Genomic DNA, 20,438 nt, shown 5'->3' with positions numbered 1-20,438 from the left:
GCTCCCAAATGCTCCTGAAAGTTTCCTTTGCCTCAATTAAAACCCTTCCAGGTTCTAATGTGGGGAAGCGGGAGCTATTTCATCCTTAACTAGCCTGCTTAATTTCCTCCCTGCCCTTGTGCAAACACATTACAGAGCCATCACTAATGACAACATCATCAAAGACTAATTTTCCCATAATCTAATCTAAGGCACGGCTCATTCCTGCAGAGTTTTCCCAGCTGTACCAGAGACACACGTGCAGCACATCAGGAGGTGCCACCCCTGTTGTGTTATTGGGGCATACCCGGGGCTGAGACCCTCCTTTGCCCCCCAGAAAGGTGAATACCAGTTTCCACGGCTTTGTTGGGTGTGAGGCTGATTCACAGGATTGTGTGAGGTCTGTCTGTCTTGGCAGCCTGTGGGTTTTTGTTCTGTGGGATGAAAAGGTCCCTGATGGCTGGAGCTCTGCCTGCATAATGAGCTCAAGGTTTGGGTCTGGAAAGCTGAGTGTTCTGGCCACAGGTGTGTTTGGGCTGTCCTTAGCTCTGTTTCTCCATGTGAAATTCCTTTTCCTGAGGGAGAGACCCCCATCAGCACAGTCGGGTTCCACCTGGATTTCAATGCTGCAGCTCCTCACCCAGTGTTACAAGATAAAACAGGCTCAGGACACCAATGCACACAAAGAGAGGACATTTCTCCAGAGACTAAGAAAAAGGGATTTCCTCCCTGGAAGTGTTCAAGGCGAGGTTGGATGGGGCTTGGAGCAATCTGGTCTAGTGGAAGCTGTCCCTGCCCAGAGCAGGGAGTGGAACAAGATGGGCTTTGAGGTCCCTTCCAGCCCAAACCATTCTGTGATTCCATGATTTGGGGGAAACCTTATCACATGTGGGGCAGAAGTTAAGGATGCCTGCAGCGAGGGGTCAGTGGTGTTGGAGGGGCTCTGCATCCTCCAACTGCTGCACAGGGCTGGGAGAGGTGTGAGAAGCAGGAAAACCATCCCATCTCCTTGCTTATCCAGCACAAGCTGCAGCACCTTGGGATGCCATTGACCTCCTGACAGCCACACATCCCAGGCTTGGGGCTGGTTTCCCGACAGCCATTTTTGAGTTGACATTGCAAAACTCCCGGAATACCAACTCTTTGTAGGGGGTTAGAGTGCCTCGAGGTGTTTTGGTAGCTACAAAACCCTTCCAGGGCTGGTGTGTGTCTATGTAATGGTCACTTTATGAAGATCAGGTTGGATATTGCTGGCATATTTTTGTCTAGGAGGGCAAAAAAACCCTGTGACTCTGAATTTCAGCCCCTTCCCTCCCTACCAGCTGTTTTCCCAGTCTCTCAGCTTTCCCAGGAAGCAGCTTTGGAATCCAACAGCAGTGTTTCTTATTTAAAAACAATCGCAGGGAAAGGAAAAAGAAAACAACAAACCCTCAGGTCATTTTGTTTAGCGTTGCCACAAGGTTTTGGCTAAAAATTAAGCTAAATCTTCGACCCTAATTAGTTTTCCTTTGCTTGGCTTGCTGTCACATGTGGGCTGTGTGTGTATTTGTCCAGATTATATATTTTTTCCTAAGCTGGTGTCTCCTGGACTGTGTGGGAAGGGTGTGTTGGCCAAGGGACAGGTGGATGAGAGCAGTGGTAAAGCTTCCTGTTGCTCCCAGCTGCTCTCACCAGCCCCTAGGGCAAAGTATCCCCCAGTTCTTATCCCAAAATGTTTTGCATCCCTTTCCTGCTGCTGTGGGACCGTCACTTTGCACCCTTGGCACTTTCTGTGTGAGCCCTGGGCAGGATCCTGCCATGTCCAAGGTGGTGGTGTCCCCAAACCAGGGATGCTTGTCCCCAGGGATGTTTGTCCCCAAGCTCTTCACCCACCAAAACTTTCCTTCCCAGTTCCCAGCTGCACTGGGTGAGGGAAAAAACAAATAAAGCTGCAAGATTTGGGCGAAGGGTTGGGCTCGGCTGGTTTACACCCATCAGGAGCTGGTCCTTTGTTTTATCCTGGGAGGAAGGAGAGACGTTTTCATCCCGAGGCGGACATGCAGCAGCATCTCTATCCCTGGGTTTCCCCCTAAATTTCAGCGTGGAGGGAGCAGTTAAACCCCAGCTGAGCCGGCGGAGCGCTGTGGAAGAAGGGGGCTGGCTCAAGCTGCCTCCTCTCCCGAAAAGCTCTGCCGAATCAAAGGGAGAGCCGAGCACGGGGTTGGTTGCTTTTAATTTTCTAAACCCCAGGGTGGCCCCCAGCCAAGGCCTCCTGGCGATGGAGGGGATAAAGTTCCCTGAGCCACCGCGAGCCTCCGTTCACTCGCCAGTGCTCTGAACTTTGCGTTTGGGTTTGCATGGCTGCATCCACGCCCGACCCCCGCCAGCCAGCGCTTTAGGCCCCGCTTAGCAAGGCCACACTGCTCCAGAGACCCCTGCCCAGCTGAGCCTCTAGGCGCCTTCCAAGGAGGTGGCCGACTGGAAGAAGGTAACTTTATTTTGGTCTCTTTTCCTCTTTTCCCACCCCTTTTCTGTTGTTTCTTCTTCAGACTTGGTGAGGCGGGGGGAGCCGGGTTTACTCCACGGAGCTGATTGCTCCAGGTTGTAAATGCGGCTCCTGTTTACTTACAGAGAGTCAAATCCTGCTCTGGGGGGTGCAGGCCCCCCGCCAAATCCCCTTCAGCAGGGGTTTTACCTCCAGCTTTGCTTTTCCTGGGGGATGCTCCTTCCCCCAGCACCAGAGGAGCAGAGGTTACAGGGTGCTCTGCCTTGGATTCCCCCAGCACTGCTTCCCACGCCAATGGATGACTGTGCCAGCAGGTTTTGCTGTGATCCTCCAAACTTTTCCCCTTTCCTGGCTTCTGGGGGTTGTGAGCAGCAGGTGCTGCTGCCTTTGATTTGAAACGAAGAACCAAGGATGGGGGGTCAGGAGTCTAAAAATAAGCTTAAACAGCCCCCTTGGCTTAAACGTTTAAGCTGCCTTTGCTTTTAAAATGCAAAAAGGGGCTTTTTTTGCCTTTCTTGTGAGTTTGTTTATGATCTCCGCTGTGGATTTATTATCTGCAAACTCCAGCTCTGCAAAGGGAGAGGGTTTGTGAAGCATTGGAGCAGCTCCACGGCTCTCTCTGGGTGGTGGAAGTCGAGGTGCTGGAGGGATTTAGAGAGGATGGGGGGGCGGAGGGGCCGGGGGGGGGGGGGGGGGATGGGACTTGGATCAGCTGAGAACCAGCCGGAGCTGGGAGGAGGGAGGAAAATGTTGTCACAATGGGATGAAACACTTCCTCCGGACCCTTCCCTGCCCCCGGGGCTTTCCCGATGGGATAAGGAGAGTTCACCACATATCCACTCATCAGGCTTCCCCCGCATCCACTCATCAGCACAATGAGTTCAGCGTTCTCAGCACCCTGGGGCTGAGCCTGTCCCTGGGGGGAAGGGTGGAGAGCGACTTCCCGGAGGCCCCAGCATCCAGCTGGAGGGTCCAGGGTGTGTGTGGGCTCCTTGTCACTTGTGTTTGGAGAACTTGGAGACAGCTCCGCTTTTCCAGAAAGTCTTCAAAAAGCAAGGGCTGGCTGGGGCATCTTTGGGGCTTGAAGGACTCCAGAGTCACTGGTGGAGGGAACAGATGGGACCAATTGTCTCCTTGTCCCTCCCAGCTGAGCACAAGTGGCTGCAAACCAACCTTTCTCATCTCGTTTTTGGGGCTGGAACACTGAGTTTAGTGGAGTTTGGGGCTGCGGTTGGCTGCCTTGGTTTGTGCCAATGACAGATCAGGCTTTGCCTCTCCAGGCATCATCTGAAGCTGCTAAATCCACCTTTGGGAAGCCCATCCTCTTTTTGACGCCCTCCAAAGCCACCCCTGTGCCACCTGGCTTTGCAGGTCCCGGCGCAGCTCCTGAACAAGCAATTGAATTAGAGGAGGTCTTGCTTAAACAGCCCCCCTTCTTCCCCCGGCCCAAGGGCTCCCTGAACAATTGTGAAATGAGATCTTTATCATTTTTATTAAAAGCTGTACACAAGGCATCACCATTAGGCTGGATGGGAGGAGGGAAGAGGGGTAATTCCCTTATGGCTCCCTTCCTCCCCTCCCAGTTTAATTCATAGTGTTGGGATGCAAAAGCTCCCCGGAGAGTGATGGATAGTGGGAAATGAAGAATATGAAGGAGCTTTATTGAGCCCATCAATCTCGGGCGAGGCTGCTGCGATCAAAGGCCCAGCCTGTTTCGGCTGAGGTTACGCAGAGGAGCAAAGAGATCGGGTTTCGGGGAAACCCGGGGCATGGGGGGGCTGCAAAGCCAGAGAGCTCCTGGCTCAGCCCCGGCCGGAGGAGCCGGCGCCCGCCAAGCTGGGTGGAGAGCTGGGGCCCTGCCCTGGCTGGGGATGCTGATCCCGCTGAGCTTTTGGCACACCTGCCCCTCCTCTCCTGGGACAGCGGGATTTGCAGCCTGAGCAGGAATCATAGGATGGTTTGGGTTGGAAGGGACCTTAAGGATCATCTAGTCCAACCCCCTTCCACTATCCCAGGTTGCTTTAAGCCCCGTCCAACCCGGCCTTGGACACTCCCAGGGATGGGGCAGCCACAGCTTCTCTGGGCGACCTGTGCCAGGGCCTCACTACCTTCACAGTAAACAGAGAGTTAACCCTTCCCTGTTCCATGTGAGGCTGGAAGCCCTCATGGAATGCTTTTCCCCAGCCAAAATACCCACCCCTAGTTAGGTCTCTCCTCCAGCACCTGGCAATAAGAGATGCACTGGTGTCCAGGCTGGGATGTCCCTGTGTCACACCGTTGTGGCTTGGCTGATGGTGTCCAGCAGACAGGTTGGAGGCTCTGAAGCACCTCCTGGTTTCTCCAGACCTTTCACAAATGGTGACCCAGATGTTGCCACCCTGCGTGGTAGACCACAAGAGGAGACCATCTCCTGGAACAGGACAGCACCCATCTCATGAGGATGAGTGGGTGGAACTGGAGGACTTGAAGATCATCACATGGTGCTGGGACAGTGTTGACTCATCTTGGTCCCAAACCCAGACAGGAATGGGCAGCAGAGCTCTGAGATCCAGGTGTGTGTGATACTCCAAGCAGGATGTTTTGGAAGGGGACATGACACATCACCCAAGGAGATTGTCAGTTCAGTCTTGAGACATTGCTGCCTGCCTGCTGAGAGTTGTGTGCACCAGACATCTCATGGAGCCTTTCTCTCCATCCCTTCCTGCTTTTCTCTGGCCTCCATGTCCCTGAGTGGCTGCAAATCCAGGCGTTGGCAAGGTGGCATCAGTGGTGGATCACAGTGATAATGCTGCCTGGCTGGGCTGGTGGGAAGGTGCATCTTGTTTCTGCTCATTGTCCTTCTGTGGGTGATGCCAGGGGGAGGAGAGGGGGGCATGGACAATCCCAGCGTGGCTTTTGGAACTGATTCTTTATCCTGATGCTGCATTCTCAGGATGCTCTCCCATTCCAAGGCTGGCATGGCTTGCTTTACCTGTCTAAATCCCATGCCCTGCTTTCAAACCCTGCCAGCCTTTGGTGACCCCACAGGAGGGGAATGGGGCTTCCAGACCTGTGTGTGCGTTGCCATGAACTTTACAGGCTCCTTCTACCTTTTTAACGGAGTGATACATTCCTGGGAGGTGAGGTCAGAGCTGCTTCCCTGCACAGGCAAAACCAAGGGATGGCTGGAGAGTCGATTCCTTGAGGCTGGGACACTCAGGGGTCAGGGATGGGGGGCTGGGATCCATCCCAGTTGGATGCTCTCCTGGGGTTGGGGGTGTCCATCCTTCCATGGGATGGTGGTGGCATCTGGATTGGGACCAAAAGGTGGAGTGGGAGGATCTTCTTTCTAGCTGAGTTTTGGTGCTCTGGGAAGGGAGGTGAAGATCCCAGGCCTTACACCCTGACATAGAGAGAGTCCCTGGAAAACCTGACTGGGGGATGTGATGTCCATCGGGCAGTGTGGCCATGGTGACAAGGTGACAAGTGCCACTTGTCTGTCAGAGCCAGGGCTGCCTGCAGGGCTACAGCCCTGATCTGGGGAATCTCTTTGAAGCTGTGCTGGACCCACCACGGTCCCTGGTGAACACCAGCTGTACAAACAACAGCCCAGAGCAAAGCTGCTGGCTCAGTCATCCATCTCCCACCCACCCCCTGCGGGAGTTTGGTGACATCCCCGAGCTGTGGGATGGGGTTTCCCAAGATCCTGGGCTGTTCCCAGGGCTTGGAAGCAGCACTGAGCATTGCTGCCTGGCATTTGGAGACGTCTTTGGGCACTACCTTTCTGACAGCAGTGGTAGATGAGGCATGTTGCAGCTTGTGTGGTGTAGCTCTGGGACAGCAGCGGAGGGTGTGGGGCTGTCCGAGCCAAAATCATCAAAAAATAATTGAGAGAAGGAGAAATGAGAGCCTGTTGGGTCTGGCACCACGGCAAATCCTCCTTCCTTTTTATTTCTGCAAAGGGAGAGGGACTGGGGGAGGCTGAATGTCACAGGGAGCATCTGGTGGCACAGAGGGACACTGGGGACACAGATCGCAGTGAGATCTCATCCCCCTTTCAGCAGCCGAGCTCCAAACTTGACCCTTGTGCTGGTTTTCAAGTCGTCGGCGTAAAAACTGTTAAACAACCCAAACAAAGGCTCCAAGTCTATCAGCGTCCCGCGGCGGGCAGGGAGCGGCCGCGGTGATTAGGTGTGCCCTGAGCACTCGGGATGTGCGGCGGGGGAGGGTGTTCGTCCCTTATCCCTCCTCCGAGTCCAGATAAAAGCTGGATCCTTGGGCGCACAGCCGGATTTTGAAAGCTCCCGGTCCTCCCCCGGCTGCGGGAGTGACCCGAGAAGATAAAGCCTCCTGGCTCAGCGCCTCCATCCCGCATTTCCAAGCGCCCAGGAGGGCCCACCTTGTGCAAACCTGGTCATCTTCTGCCTCTGCTGCCTCTCGCTGTCTCTCTCCAGCCCACAGAGGGAGGAAGGAGACGGCCATGGCAGCCAACGGCTCCGGTGGGATGCACGATGCTCTCCTGGACAGCAGCCTTGTCAGCGATGACGACCTCCTTTCCAACTGGTACATCTACGAAACCATGGAGCCGGCCGTGCCACAGGATGAGTAAGTGTCCAGCCCTGCTGGCAGGTACCACATGTCCCCCTGTCCCTGCTGGAATGGGACAACCTCCTCCCAGCTGCTCTATCCCCTTTCCACAGATCAACATCCCCAGAGGAGCAGAGCCAGGATTTGTGTCCGGGCGAGGTGATTTAAGAGGCTCCTTTTGGCCCCTTAAATTGCTTAATTTCTTCCAAGTGCCCCTGGCAAAGTCTGGGTAAATCCTGCAGTGGGGATCTCTGCTAGTTACCCTTGCTTTTCCTCAACCTTCCCCCAAATTCAAAGTCAAGTGCATGGGGTTCACCTGCTGCCCTGACTCCCTTGAAGCTCCCAGAGACTTTCCTGGCTGCTCTGACTCCATGATTCTGGGTTTGGAGTCATCCTCATGACACAGCCTTAATCCCGTCCCAGTTCTCTGCCAGCATCTGTGCAGATTTTGGCTGGGAGTGAGGAAAGTTGGCAGCACAGCCCAACCTACTTGGACACTGACAGGTTCCTGCATGGCACGGTGACCCTGAATAGGTTTCCTACCTGCAAAATAGGGCTGAGCATCTCTGGGCTTGCATGGATGTCGTCTCCCTCTCCCTTCAAATTAGTGTATCCATGGGTCCTGTAAAGCCTATTCCCTCCCTATCCATGATGATCCACTCGTTAACTCAGTGTATTCCAAAGGACAGTGCTGTGTTTCTCATGGGGATGGGACCCCAGGGCCCAACCTTGCAACAAAGACCCAGGGCTTTGTGCCCTCATGGTTGAGTGCCCTTCCCAAGGACAAAAGAACTCCTGATGGGAGGGGAAACTGAGGCATGGAGCAGCAGGGCAATTTATCCAACATGTCCTCAAGGCTCAAAGTCAGGCATCCCAAGGCCCATCTATCAGGATCTATTGTCCCTCTGTTGACTTAGTCCTCCATGGGTAGGTACCTAATCCTGAGGATAACCAGGAGGGGATCCCGGCAGTGACCAGCCCAAAGGGTTCCTTCTCATCCCTTATCTTTCTCATTGTGAAACAACCTTTGAAATCTCCTTGCCCGGCCTTGGTTTCCCCAGGTGAAGCCCCACCTGTGTGACCTCCACCTTCGCTAGAATCTTTCCAGAGATATTTTCTGGGTGTCCCCCAAGCTGTGGTCAGTGAAGGGATGGAGGCAGCACGGGGGGATTTGCCCACCTGATGGCTTCTGGATGCTCTGGATTTAGATGCTGAAACCTTGGTGATATCAAAAAGATGTTTGGTGTCCCTGTGCTCTCAATCATGCCAGGAGGATTTCCTGAGCCTGGATATTTTTGGACAGCAGGAATTTTCTGGTCTATCCAAGACCAATCACTGGCAGCTAGTCCTATAAAGCCTTTTTGTGGCAGGTTGGTGACAACCTTGGACATATGATGCCTGGAAAATTCCAGTTTCTCTATCAGACCCTTCCTTTCAGGCTTGCTCATGAGAGCTCCCATCTCTGCCCACCCCATTGGAGCTGTGGGGTTTGGGAGGGCAGAAGGGCTTTGGGGGGGTGTCTTCCCCTGTAAGTTACGGGGTTCAGGAGGTTCCCACATGTGAGTTATGGGGCTTAAGGGGGGTTCAGCTCTCAGGCACAGGGATTTGCTGCCCAGTGTTGGGTGAGGGTGTCTGGGCACAGTCGTGCCTGGCCTTGGGGAGAGGAGGAGGGCTGTGCCAAAGCAGAGATTAAGGGATGTAACAGAGGCCAGGAATGAATAAATAAAGCCCAGCCTGACACGTCTACTCGGCTGGCCTTGGCTGAGGGGGAGCAGCTCTGGGACCCCAGGCAGCCGTCTCCTCCATCACCCCAAGCTGTGGGACAGGTCCCTCTCCCATGGGAAAGGCATCAAAACATCCTACAAGCAGCCTCCCAGCTGGAGTGCAGTGCCTTAGGCAGGAAGAACTGCTGCATTTCCTGAGAAGCCAGAGCCAGAAGGGACATGGGTGTAAAAGAGGCAAAGGCAGGGTGTCATCCATCCTCGCTGAACTGTTCTGTCTTGGTGTCCCGGTACATGCAGGAGATTACCCAGTCCCTGTGGGGCTCAGCTTGAGGCCTCTGCTGGGTGTTATCTCTCCCTCTTGGTCATAAAATCATCTCAGGAGGGTGACTTCATCCCTGGTTACTGAGGGTTGTGTAACCCAGCACTTGGGAGGTTTATTCCAGACTGACATCTCCGCTGTGCTGTGTGTGTGGCTGTAACCCCAGCACCTTTGCTTTTCCCTTTTGGGGCTAAGAACAACCACACATGATTTTCCCCCTGCTCTTTCTAGCATGTTTCCTACTGTGATCCCAGACTGTGAGCCCACTGTTTCTCCCAGAATGTATCACATCTGCATGGCACCCATCTCTGTAAGTACCTGACAAGTACCACGGGGTGAGTTCTCTGCCCCAATATCCTGTTTTCTGTCCCCCAGTTTGGGTCATGCCCTCTCAAATATCAGGGCTGAGCTCTGCAGCTGGAGCTGGGATGCTTTTGGAAAGGACTTACACCTCTCCAGACCTTGTTCTGTCCCTGTAGTCAATGGAAGGTTTTGATTTATGGTGGGACTTGATGATCTTGGGTGTCTTTTTCAACCTAAACAATTCCATAGTTCTATGATTTCCTTTTATTTTTCCCCAGTGTGTTCCCTCTGAGACACTTAGAGCCTCTAACTCCTCCAGGCAGGTTGAGAAGTGCCTGTCCCTCCTTCAACCATGGCTGGGTTTAGAGTGTAGGGTAGAAAATGGTGTCTCCATGGAGGCTCCCATCACACAACATCATGCCCCAGACTTCCCCTCCGTGTATTTACTGCTCCTTGGTTGTGTTCCTGGCAGCTGGCCGTGCTCCTGGGCTTGTCCTTGCTGGTGAAGCGCAGGCGTCTCCACCAGAGCTGCTGGAATGGTGTCCCAGGACTGCTCAGGTACCTGGGCCCTGCGCCCTCAGGGTCCCTGTCACTGTGCAGCCAAGGGGGTGGCGGGAGGAGATAAACCAGCTTGGCGGGGGGACACAGTGCCCACAATCTGCTGTCAGGCTCATTCCTTCCTTGGCTTGCAGCCCAGCCAACTTTCTGGAAGAGGAAGGCAACCAAGGGCTGGTGGCTGTGGTGTTTGGCATCCTCTTCTCCTCCCTGTGCGTGCTGGTCTTGGACAGAGACCCTCTGCCATTCATCTCCCACTCCTCCCAGAGCACCCGGGGTAAGGCCAGCACCCTCCTGCCCCCTCCTCACCCAACCCAGGGCTGGGGAGCACCCTGAGCACCCTGTTCACCCTGGTCCATACTGACGGTGCTGCCTTCTCTTGCGTGTTTTGCTCTCCCTTCCCTCTTCCCTCCATCCCACCACCCAGAGTACTGGAAGATCATGGCTTTGCTCTACTACCCAGCCTTCTACTACCCCCTGATTGCCTGTGCCACCGTCCGGCACAGGCTCAGCTACCTCGTGGGCTGCCTGCTGTCCTGGTGCCACTGCGTGGTCCACATCTGGCAGAAGGTGGATTGTCCCCAGTCACCAAAGGTCTGTGTCCCACTTCCTGGGGAAGGAGCGGAGAGCTGGCCAAAACCTGGAGGTGGCTTTCTCACAACCTCCTTGGAGTGACACCGTGGTGTCACCTGCCCGGGGTTAGACCCCCGGGCTGGGGTGGTGCCATGTGACATCTCTGCTCCCCCCCAGATATACAGGTACTACTCCACACTCTCGTACATCCCCATCATCCTCTGCCTTGTCCTATTAAGCCTTTGGTATCCAGCCCTGCTCATCAGGAGCTTCACTGTCCAGGAGGAGACCTTGGATAAGGAGGTAATGAAGACCCATGGGGCAACTCAGGGAGAACCCCTGGAGGGACCAGCATGGTTTTGGGGACTTTCCTGCCCTGCTGCCTTGGGGAATCAGGAGATCTGGGGTGCTCCCAATGCACGTGTTCCCCACTTTGCTCAGGCACTGGAAGTGACTCTGTTTATATCACTGGATTTGAAAAGGGAGTGAAAAATCCATCTTTGGAGTAAACTCCTTAGTACAAGAGGCTTAAGGCATCAATGCTTCCCCTTCAGGCTGGGACTGGGGTCGCCTTGTTTTCCCAGCAGGCTGGATAATCCCTGGCCCTTTGAGAAGTGCCGGGGCTTTATTGGGAAGAGAGGAGGAAAAACCTACTTCAAAACAAAGGAAAAAGCCAGCCCAAGTGTGGCCTGAAGTGACCCCTAGGCACTTACTGGGAGCTGGCTGATGGGAAGGAGAGATTTCAGCCGTCCTACCGGTGTGTCTGGTTTTGGGCTGCTTTGTTGATGGGAACAAGGCAGATTTGTTTCCACCTTTGCTGTACCAGAAGATTTGCTGCCCACATCTGTTCCAACATATTCCTTGCAAAAATGAGGGCTGGAAAGCCATCACCTGCATCTCATACAGAGATGCCAGCGATGGGTGGGTGGCCAGGGGTAGTAGAGCAAGGAGATGGGTGCTGGGTGGGATGCAGGTACTCTGCCCTCCCCAGCTCAGAGTTCCTGTGCTGAAATCAGGTAACTTATCACTGCTTTCCTCAAGGTTACAGGGAGAGGGTATTACAAGAAGTACCTAAAGGCTGTCCTATCCAAACGCGCTCGGAAGGGAAGGTAAGGATGGCACCTTCCCATGGCACTGCCAGTTCAGCGAGCACCTGTGTCAGCCCTGCAATGGGACAGAGAGGCTCCCTGTCCCAAAGGACATGCTCTTCACCCTATCCTTTCTCCTCCAGCTCTACAAAGATAGAAGAGAGCCTCCTCTCAAGGATCCAGACGTATTTATGCTCCTACATCTACACTCCTGAGGAAGGTGGGCTGGGGGCTGCTCTCCTGGCTGCAGCAGCAGCTCGGCAAACAGTCTGCCTGCCCTTCCCCAGGGACAGCAAATGCCTTTCTTGGCTCCTGCCCCAAAGCATCTGTGCCACAGCAGCTGCCACGCGCCACGCGAGCAATGCCTCGGCTCGGCACAGACCGTGGCTGTGTGGGGTGGGGACATGGACCCCCTGCCCCCCCGGGGGACGTGGGTGGGCTGAGGCAGTGAGGTTCAAGCACAGGTTGTGCCAATAGCACAGAATCATGGAATGGCTTGGCTTGGAAGGGACCTCAAAGATCGTCCAGCCCTGGGTGGGCAGGAACTGGCAGGGACACCTTCTACGAGTCCAGGTTGCTCCAAGCCCCGTCCAACCTGGCCTTGGACACTGCCAGGGATGGGGCAGCCACAGCTTCTCTGGGCAGCCTGTGCCAGGGCCTCACCACCCTCACAGGGAAGAATATAAACAGCCTGGTGCTTGATAAGGCTGTGATAAGGGAATAAAATCTGCGATAAGTGGATTAAATCCCTAATAGACCAGAAATGGAGAGCTATGCCTTGCTCTCCCTCCCATGGAAGAAGCAGGGGGTGTCCCAGGAGGTGGTAGCCCAGGGGCCATGGCATGCAGATGCTGGCATTTGGCGCTGTGGGCACAAAAGATTTCATGGAAAAGGAGGATGGGCCCATAAAGCCAAAGTACAGAGAAACCACTCGTAGCTACATATCCACACAGGATTTCCCTGTGGAAATCCCGACTAATATTAACCATCCTGTTTCAGTGCTTTCCCTGGGGCATTTGCTTTCGCTGCTGGGTTGGGTGGACCTGCAGCCAGCTCCCTTCTTCCCCCATGATCCCACATCCTGGCTCCTGTCTGGTTCTTCCTTATAGGTTTCCGGATCCCCCTGAAGCTCGTTGTGTCCATAACCATGGCTGTGATCGCCGTCTACCAGGTGATGCTGGTGATTAAATGCCAAGTAGAGCCCCTTCCCTGCCTCCTGGTCACGTCCTCTCGAGGCAGAGGAGCCCAGAGGTCACTGCCATGCCACAATTTTGGCTATGGGAACAGTATTAACGTGCCTCAAGGAATTACCATCCCCCGGCTGAGCCGCACCAACCGGCCATGTGCTCCCAGGGCTCAGCCAGCCCTAAGTCTTTAAGCCAAGGTGATGGCTCGGCAGTGGGATGCCGTGACACGGGGCTCACGTGTCTCTGCTCCTTCACAGGTCGCCCTGCTGCTCCTGGTAGCCTTCATTCCCACCATCCAGATCGTGCGTGCGGGAATGACGAAGGACGTCGTGGTGTTGTTGGTCCAGTTTGGCTTGGTGCCCTCAGACAACCCAGCTGTCCCAGGTGACATGGAGAAGGAGCTCAGCATTGTCAAGCACTACCTGTGGTCGCTGGAAGGTGGGTTCCCAGCCAGGTCCCGCATCCATAGGTGGTTTCTGGAGAGTTTCAGAACTTACCAGAGAGATTTCTAATCCAGAGCGTGGTCGGTGATAAGGCAGCTTCCAGAGGGACTTTGGAGCCAGCTGCCAAAGCCCCAGACATGAAAGGTGGTGGTGTGAGCCTGGTGCTGTGCCAGCTCCGAGCAGCTGCCACGTGCCAAGGCGGGCAGGGCTGGCATGGAGACCGGGCAGGGAGAACAGGCAGGGCTGGCAGGGAGAGCAGGCAGAGAGAGCTGGCAGGGAGAGCAGGCAGGGCCGCGCTGCAGATGCTGCCCTTCGGCTGCAGGCTTTGATATGTGCTGGAATCGAGCAGATGGCCTCCGGCCCCCTGGATAATTGAAAGCCTGGAATAGGGTAGCAGGGATGCCACCCCTCCCTCCACAGCACTACCTTGGGGTACCACCAACCCCAGGAAGGCTTTTTATGGCTCTTCCTGAATCACCAAGCCTCTCTCATCATGTTTTTTTCCCCCTCTGACATCTCCATCCCTCCTACCAGACTTCCTTCCCCCCCTGTTGCTTTCCCCCCAGCATCCACTTTTCTGAGGGCACCTTCCCAGGCTCTCTCCATCGTGCCACCTGCTTATCACAGCTTGCTCCAATGATTTTTCCAGCGCTGGGCCAGCCTAACTGCTTGGATTTCCCTTGACAACTTGTCTTTCCCTTTCCCTGTCTCATCAGTTCACACATGGAATTTGGAGATCCCTGTGTTACAAAGGAGGGAGGGAGGGAAACTGAGGTGTGGTGTCATGGAACCCTGTAACTCAGCCCCTGCAATGCTCCTTAGATACATTTTCCAGTAAAATCCCGTTCCTGGGGCTGACCACAGGCTGGCTGATCCAGCCTTTCCCTCTGCTCCTCCACAGTGTGCTACATCTGCTCACTGGTGCTGTGCTGCCTCCTGACCTGTGCCATGCTCCTGAGGACGCTGGTGATGCACAGGTATGGATGGTGTCCCTGCTCCGTTGGCTTTGTCCTTGCCACTGAGCCGGGATGCAGCTGGACTCTCTCCCCAGGAATAACCTGAAGGCACTTTACCAAGGGGCCGTGCTGGACGTGTTCTACAAAGCCCATATCCTCCGCCCATCCCGACAAGCCATCGTCTGCTGGATGAGCTTTGCCGGCTTCCAGACAGCTTTTGCCTGCTTGGGTAAAGGATTCTGGGGGCAGAAGGAGGCTGAGGGGTGGTGGATCCCCACCTTGCACAGTCTATCCCGGAATTAAGCATCTCTTCCCCCTTTCTCACCCCGTTTTGCAGAGGGATGGCTGTGAGGCTTTTGTTCCCCTTTCCCCAAACACAATCTGTCCTTCTCCGGGAAGGACCATGCTGAACGCCAAATGGTCAGGAATTAAAATAGGAAGGGGGGGTGGGTGGGATGATGATTCATTTTGGCTCAAGCCCAAATATTTTGGTTTGAGAAGCTGTCGCAGAATCTCGTGCAAGGGACTGTTTATCCCCCACAAGTCCTGGTCATTCTGGGTGTTCCTCACTGCGCACCTTCCCCATCACAACCCACATCTCCCTGCCTGGAAGGGATAGGCCACTGCAGGGATGGGTGGAAAACATCAAATGAGGTGTAAATCTTTACCCCACCATGGTTTGGAGACATTTTAAGGCCTCTCTGCCCCATGGGAGGTGACTCTGCTCATTGTCTCCCAAGAATCAACTGTATCAGCACTCCAAGGTCAGGCAGGGGAGTCAGGCTCAGGGTCCAGAGGCGTGATGGAAGGACAGGAGTGACCATCCCTTGGGAAAGCAGACCTGTTTTGCAGGCACACTGCTGAGCTTAGTGCAGAGGTAGGAGCTGGGGAGCCCCCCAGGAGCTCCTTGCACCAGCTTTCCACGAACCACCCAGTGCTCGGTGCATCCCTGATAGAGCTGGATCTCGCCTCCTTCTTAAAACTCTTGGATTTCAAGTGATTAAAGTAAAGCAGGGGCGGTGAAGCACCAGCTTGAGCACAAGGAACCACAGTCGCTGCTGATCTTGGTGTGATTTATGATTAGAAATCAGAGCTCAGGCTGGATTTTATGATGAGACATCATAGTTGCAGCCCCGAGTGATGGCTCTTCTCAGCGGGGATAATGTGGGGAGTGATAAGAAAGACTGAACTTGTAATTAAATCCTGCGCAGAGCATCGTGTTCGGAGCGGGGGAGGCAGGTAAGGATCTCACGGGCATTTTATGGGATTAAAATGAAAAGCATGTTCAGCAATGAGCATGGATCTGGGGAATGAGAGCAAAAATGAGAACCGCTTCTCCATCCTCCCCCTCCATGGTTTCTCTCTCTCTCTGTGTCTCCCTCCCAGGTCTCCTCATCCAACAAGTGATCTTCTTCTTCTGCTCGGTGGTGTTTGCCTTCCTCGTTGTCATCCCACTCCAGTACAGCACGAGCAGCCCCTTCTTCACCGTCGTTCAGAACATGTGGTGAGTGCTCCCAGCCCTTGGGAAGGGATGGAAGACCCGAGTGGGTGCCATGGCCGTGGTGTGCTTTGGGGTGCTCTACTGGGGGCTCTTCCAGCTTTGCCAGACGTTTCTGCTGCCTGGGATGGTGCCTCATGTGTGGCACCCTCCCGGTGTCCAACCTGTCTCTTCCCTCCCACCCAGGCCCTTCTGGTTGACCCTGGTGGTTGCCGTCATTGTGCAACATTTGGCAGCTCATTACCAGTTCCTGGAGCAGCATCCCCTCCGGAAGGAGCTCACCAACAGGTATGGGGACATGGTGAGCCTTGGGGGCAGAACTCACCCTCCCGAGGTCCAGCACTCTAGGACTGTGTTAGGTTTACACATGTCCCTGGTCTGGTGTCCACTGGGTCATGAGCTCAAGGGAATTCAAGGTGTTTAAGTGGCTTGATGCTCCCAGGGAGGTTTCTTTAGATGCTTTAGAGGGCCACAGTCCATTTACAGCCTTGATTTTGGTGGGGGGAAACTGGTGAGGTCTGCGCCCTGCCCTGTCACCTCCTGAGGAAGTCCAGATCCACCAGGATCAGCTGGACCAGCTCAGTTCTGGCAGCAGATGTGGTCACACGTGGTGTCACAGCCTAAGATGTGTCACAGCCTAAGATGTGTCACAGCCTTATGCTGAAGGCTGGGGTGATGGATGGATCTAAGTGTCCTGCTCCATCCACCAAAGGCACTTCCACCACCTCTACCACTCACCCAGCACAGCAGGGAGGCTGCTGTGGGCTCTTCTGGCCTCCATGGGAGCTGGTGCCCTCCATCGCAAACCACCAGCTTCATGCTTTGTCTGGTTTCTAAGTCTTTGAGGAGAAAAGGAGACCCTGTGTGTGCTGGAGGCCAAGCTCTGAGGTCCTGTCAGTGCTCTGAGAGCCTGGAAGGGTGTTTGCCTCTCTCCATGGGATGGAGACACCTCAGATGGAGACCATGTCTGCTGAGGAGGGAGGGAAGGGAGGGAGGCTTATTTTGGCAGGTTTCTCTGGCAGGGAAGGGCTGTGCTTCCCATCCCGTGGTGTTTGTGTTCCGTGCTCTTCCTTCTCCACCCACAGGCGAACCCTCTACATAGTCACCTACCTGCTCTTCCCCATCAACGTCCTGGTGGGTGTCCTGGCTGGGATGTGGAGGATGGTCATTTCTGGCCTTTACAATGCCATCCACTTCTGCCAGCTGGACATCAGCCTGCTGAACCGGGGCGTGGAGACCTTCGACCCAGGTAGGGCATGGAGAGGGTCCCCCTGCAGCCCCTCTGGGAACATGGGAGCCCTTCTCCCACCCCTGAGCTCCTGGGGGAGGTGGTCTGGGGCTCCTCTGCTGCCTGGAGCTGCCAGGACTGAGACTGGCTTCAAACCACCTGTATTCAGAAATGGGAAAACTGGAGCAAGTGGCTTCTCCTGATGCCTGCTTGGTCCTGCTTTTCTATCCCAAAAGGTGGGTGATGCCCTTCTGGGTTTCACCAATGGCCAGACCTCATTTCCACAAGCAGCAGACCCCCATCTCTCCCGTCCTAAAGGCAGCAGGAAAGGGACCTCAGCCCTACTTTTCCTGCTGGGATTTTGGGAACGGAGTTCATCCCCAGCATTGAAGGCAGGGCAGAGCTGGAGCCTGGCAAACAACCCTCCCCTGTGCTCCAGGGTGGGAGGGATGGGGAGGGGGTCCAGGAAGTCTGACCCCACCAGATGCATTGACTATGGGCTGTGTCCCCCCAGGCTACCACACTTACTGCCACTATCTGAAAATCGAGGTCAGCCAGTCCCACCCGGTGATGAAAGCTTTCTGCTTGCTGCTTCTCCAGCCAGCCCGACCAGAGCGGCCGGTGGCACCTCAACCCAACCATGTGGAAGAGGGTGAGACCTTCCCACCTTCAACCAGGGGGAGGCACAACCATCACCGTGGGGTGGCAGCAGGGCCTCCTCTGCGGGTTTGCTGCTCCTCTGGAGATGCTGGTGGTGTTTGGGGTAAAGGGAACGTGGAGGGTTGTGGTTCTGGTGACCTCTCTACTTTTATGCCGCCTTTCCTTGAATTGTGGACATCACATCACAATCTCCATCACAGGAGTTGCTCCTGTGTGAGGGCAGGATGAGGCTTCCAGGGGTGTGGATAGAATCTTGGCAGCCCCAGGGAGATGGAACTGGGGCTGAGATCATAGAAACCCAAAATGGTTCAAGATGGAAGAGACCTTAAAACTCTTCTTGTTCCACCCCCTGCCATGGGCAGGGACACTTTCCACTATCCCAGGTTGCTCCAAGCCCCATCCAACCTGGCCTTGGACACCTCCAGGGATGGGGCAGCCACAGCTTCTCTGGGCAACCTGTGCCAGGGCCTCAACACCATCACAGGGAAGAATTTCTTCCCAATATCCCATCTAACCCTGCCCTCTGGCAGTGGGAAGCCATTCTCCCTCATCTTTTCTCTCCATGCCCTTGTCCAAAGTCCCTCTCTATCTCTCTTGGAGCTTCTTTGGGTACTAAAATCATTGCCCCCCATTCCCATGTCCTTCCAGGCATCCAGCTGATGCAGCCCGAGCGGACGCCCCTGAGCAGAGCGCGGGTGAAGCGGAGCCGAGCCCGTTGGGGGTTGGCTTACACGCTGCTCAATAACCCCTCGCTGACGGCCTGCCGGAAAACCGCCCTCTCCGACCCCACGGCCAACGGCACCCAGCTCAGCCCCCCCAAGCCCTGACCTCCAGAGAAGCCCCCCACCTCTCTCTGCCTCCATGCACGCTCCTGTCCCATCCCGTTCCTGTCTCCTGTTGACTCTAATCCTGCACCGACAGGAGTTTTGGGCACCTCTTGCCCCTCTCCAGCCTCCGGACCCTTTCCGGCGGTGTTGGGGGCTGGTTTTTATCTCTGGGTCCATGCTGAGCCACTCCCAAGGCCCAGAGGTGGAGACAACTGGGTCACCTCCAAGCCTGACCTGGAAGGAGATGAGCCAAGCTAAACCCTTCCGGCATCTCAGAGATATTTTAGGAGTCACTCCTGCAATGAGCCCACCCATTCTCAACAGCTGCCTTTCCGATACGTGGCAAGGCAGGCAAACCCCCCAGTGCCAGGGCATAAGGAAGGAGGGAGAGGGTGTGTGGAGGGATCCTTAACCATCCTGAGCACAAGGAATTACCTGCATCTCAACGTGATCCCCACTGCCAACCCCCTCCCCAGCTTCTCCCTTTCTGATCCTGGCTCCCTTTGGTCACTGTACCTAACCCTGGGACTTGCTTTTTTTCCCAATTCTGTGAAGGATAAAATCCCATGTGCCCCTGTTCTGGGCTATGAGGCTGCAGAGCTGTTTGTTTTCTGTCCACCCCTGTCCTCTCACCCCCCAGTGCCTCTTGTTGCCACCCTGTTCTGTTCAAAGCCAGCAGCTCCCAGGGCGGGTGTCCCTCCGAGCGAGACGAGCTTGAGTCCGTAGGAACCAGTTTCATACCTCGCTTGGATGTGCCGAGTCGGGGAAGGTTAATAAATCACATACCTCATTCCTACACTCGGGGTGTCCTTGGTCTCTTGGATGTTCCCAAATCAGGCAGGGGGGACATGAGGACCATCATCATTCTGTCTCCAGGTGATGATTTGGACTGACCTTGCCCAGCAGAGACTTTGTGGTAGATCTCCTTAACCAGGAGGTGATGGGATCAAATCTGTGATCCCACTTTAGGGCAATTTTAATGCAAAACTGGTCACTTTGCTCTTCCTTCATAACATTTGGCCCCTAAACTACAGTTCCCGTGAAGGATGGGGACTGAAACAGGGCAGTTTGTGGCTAAAGCACCAAAGGGAGATGTGCAAGGTGTTGCTATGTCACCTTTTTCTACAGTTAAATCCTTGAAATCCTGCCTTTATGGGCTGGAAGGATGCCTGTGGCAGCAGCAAGCAGAGCTCTTGGTAAGTTCTCCTGGTGGCTCCTTCCCTCTCAACACCATCACAAACACCTCAGCCTTGCTAAAGCAGCCTTTGCAGCCCACCCTGCACCAAGCAGGGCTGCTGGACCATCCCCTTGCCCCAGGGATCTCCTTAGAAGGAGGTTTCCAAGGACCCTCCTCCCTCTTGCCGGGATGTTTGCAGCACCTCAGTGTGGTTTGGGGGGACTGAGGTTGAGCCCTGTGCTTTGTGGTTTGCCTGGAGGGTCCCCAGATCTCCCCACAACACCGGGGTGGGAGCCACCCTTTTCCACAGCAGTCTGACCCCCATTCCTTTCTGTCCCGGGGAAGACAGGGGGGTCTCTGCCTTCATCTGCTGCCTGCAGGTGCCACCCGGTGTGCTTGGATGCTGGAAATGCTGTCGCATCCGCTGCCCACCAATCAAACATGATTAAAGTAATTGCATTTGATCACTGTCTGGCACGAGCACAATGTCACCGAACGGGGTGACAGTGGTGCCACCGGAGGCAGGTCTGGACTGGTTTCTTTCTAAGACAGCAGGAGCCCAAGGTGCAATTCCTGCCACGTTCCCAGCTCTGGGATTTGAGGTGTGCGTGCCTGGTTTGCACGGCAGAGCGCGGGAGAGAGGGGTGCTGGGTGACCTGGGTGTCCCTGAAGCACCTTTCCCTTGCAGCCCATCCCAACACACCTCCAGCCTCCCAGGCACTGAAGGCAGCCTTGGTAATCCCTAAAATCTTTGGCAGCTCAGGGCCATGGGTGGAGCTGGATTTCAGCATCTGTTTACACAGCCCTGCCCCAGGCGTCCTGGAGATGTCTTGGCTGGGGCCCTGGTGAGAGATGACAGCCCTGGGAGGA

General features: G+C 55.1%; 1 protein-coding gene across 2 annotated transcripts; it reads left to right on the top strand.

Annotated features, from left to right (window-relative positions):
- The first annotated feature begins 2,267 nt into the window (after nt 1-2,267).
- STRA6 (stimulated by retinoic acid 6) lies at nt 2,268-19,189 on the top strand. Of its 2 annotated transcripts, XM_027657889.1 has the most exons (18): nt 2,268-2,446; nt 6,898-7,048; nt 9,305-9,383; nt 9,849-9,934; nt 10,069-10,208; nt 10,359-10,525; nt 10,682-10,807; nt 11,546-11,613; nt 11,736-11,812; nt 12,702-12,763; nt 13,037-13,217; nt 14,124-14,199; nt 14,274-14,407; nt 15,565-15,682; nt 15,863-15,964; nt 16,762-16,925; nt 17,419-17,556; nt 18,213-18,391. In XM_027657889.1, the coding sequence occupies exons 2-18, from the start codon at nt 6,924-6,926 to the stop codon at nt 18,389-18,391; spliced, it is 2,022 nt and encodes a 673-aa protein (XP_027513690.1). In that variant the 5' UTR covers nt 2,268-2,446; nt 6,898-6,923. The 2 variants fall into 2 exon arrangements, with proteins under 2 accessions (XP_027513690.1, XP_027513691.1); XM_027657890.1 differs by lacking the exon at nt 2,268-2,446 and having other exon boundaries at nt 6,924-7,048; nt 18,213-19,189.
- Nucleotides 19,190-20,438: the final 1,249 nt, after the last annotated feature.

Source organism: Corapipo altera, unplaced genomic scaffold, assembly GCF_003945725.1.
Source record: "Corapipo altera isolate COAL_440 unplaced genomic scaffold, ASM394572v1 308, whole genome shotgun sequence".
Classification (NCBI taxonomy): domain Eukaryota; kingdom Metazoa; phylum Chordata; class Aves; order Passeriformes; family Pipridae; genus Corapipo; species Corapipo altera.
This window is presented reverse-complemented; position numbering and strand designations above follow the sequence as displayed.